This window comes from Herpailurus yagouaroundi, unplaced genomic scaffold (genome assembly GCF_014898765.1).
Source record: "Herpailurus yagouaroundi ecotype Mexico unplaced genomic scaffold, PumYag 182, whole genome shotgun sequence".
Taxonomy (NCBI): Eukaryota; Metazoa; Chordata; class Mammalia; order Carnivora; family Felidae; genus Herpailurus; species Herpailurus yagouaroundi.
In genome coordinates, this window is record NW_024412413.1 from 10,397,206 (window position 1) to 10,398,471 (window position 1,266).

General features: G+C 70.1%; 1 protein-coding gene across 1 annotated transcript in view; it reads left to right on the forward strand.

Moving 5' to 3' along the window:
* Positions 1 to 406: 406 nt before the first annotated feature.
* The window catches only part of SOX10 (SRY-box transcription factor 10), a 10,832-nt gene continuing 9,972 nt past the window's right edge, over positions 407 to 1,266 (forward strand). Inside the window, exons 1-2 of the mRNA XM_040490875.1 lie at positions 407 to 549; positions 1,051 to 1,229. Coding sequence (XP_040346809.1) covers positions 1,129 to 1,229 — 101 coding nt within the window. The 5' untranslated portion in view covers positions 407 to 549; positions 1,051 to 1,128. The remainder of the gene's footprint in view (positions 550 to 1,050; positions 1,230 to 1,266) is intronic.

Genomic DNA, 1,266 nt, shown 5'->3' on the forward strand with positions numbered 1-1,266 from the left:
CGCCACCTGCCCATCCCACTGCCTGAGGTGGAGGCTGGGGGTCCCGGTTGGCAGAGGGTAAGGGGTCCTGCAAGCAACCGGTTCTGACCCTGCCCACCTACATCCCTTGGCTTTCCTGGCCTGACCACCCCCGTTCCTCTATCTCCCTAAGTCCAGGCCCCAAGACGGGCCCAGGACAGCAGCGCCTGGAGCTGGGGTGGGGGGGCCTGGCGGAGGAGCCCTGAGTGTTGGGGATGAAGGACAGCGCTGGAGGCTCCACCTTCTGCCCTTCCCTCCCTCCCCTCCCCCTCCCCCTCTCCCCCTCCTTCCTTCCCAGCCCTCCGCAGCAGCTCAGTGCTCAGTCAGTCTCAGGCTGTCCGGCCAGGGTGGTTGGTGGTGAGGATTCAGGCTCCGTCCTGACGAGGCCGCGGCCTGAGGCTCAGGGCCCCCCAGCCCCTCCCTCCCAGCCCACCAGCGTCACCCCCCAGCCCCGAGCTGGACCGCACACCTTGGGACACGGTTTTCCACTTCCTAAGGACGAGCCCCAGACTGGAGGAGAGGTCCGAGGAGGTGAGTGAGTGCACAGCCCGCTCCTCCGCTCCTGCCTTCCTGGGCCCGGGCCTGGGCCCCTGCGGGGTCGGGCTGGGTGGGGAGTGACTGACACCCGTATCTGCCCCCCACCCGGCTCCCCTAGACTCCATCGGGGGGGCAGGCAGAAGGGAAGCCGGAAAGGTGAGAGAAAAGGTGGGAAATTCCAGGAGCCAGGATTAGAGCAGAATAAAGAGTCCGTTTTTCTTCCTTTCCATCAACAAACCTCCACCCAAAAGGAGGTTTAAAAAAACCCAAACCCACCCACACCAAGAGACGGTTGGGACCAGGTGGTGGGAAGGCGAGGAGGGCGGGCGCTAGGAGGCCGAGCCCGGGGCTGGCATGTGCGCGGGCCCCAGGGGCTCTAGCGGGTGCAGGGGGAGCAGGGCGGGCGCCACCTCGGGGCTGTGCCCGCGTCGCGTCTCGGGGCCGCCGTCGGGGCTGCGCGTCCCGCCGCTCCATCGCTCCCTCCTTCCCGTCCAGGTGGGCGTTGGACTCTTCGCCAGGACCCCGGCGGCGGGCCCCGGGGAGGCGGCCGAGGCGGCGGCGGCCGGGGGCGACATGGCGGAGGAGCAGGACCTGTCCGAGGTGGAGCTGAGCCCCGTGGGCTCCGAGGAGCCCCGCTGCCTGTCCCCGGGGAGCGCGCCCTCGCTGGGGCCCGACGGCGGCGGCGGCGGCGGCGGCGGCGGCGGCGGTGGC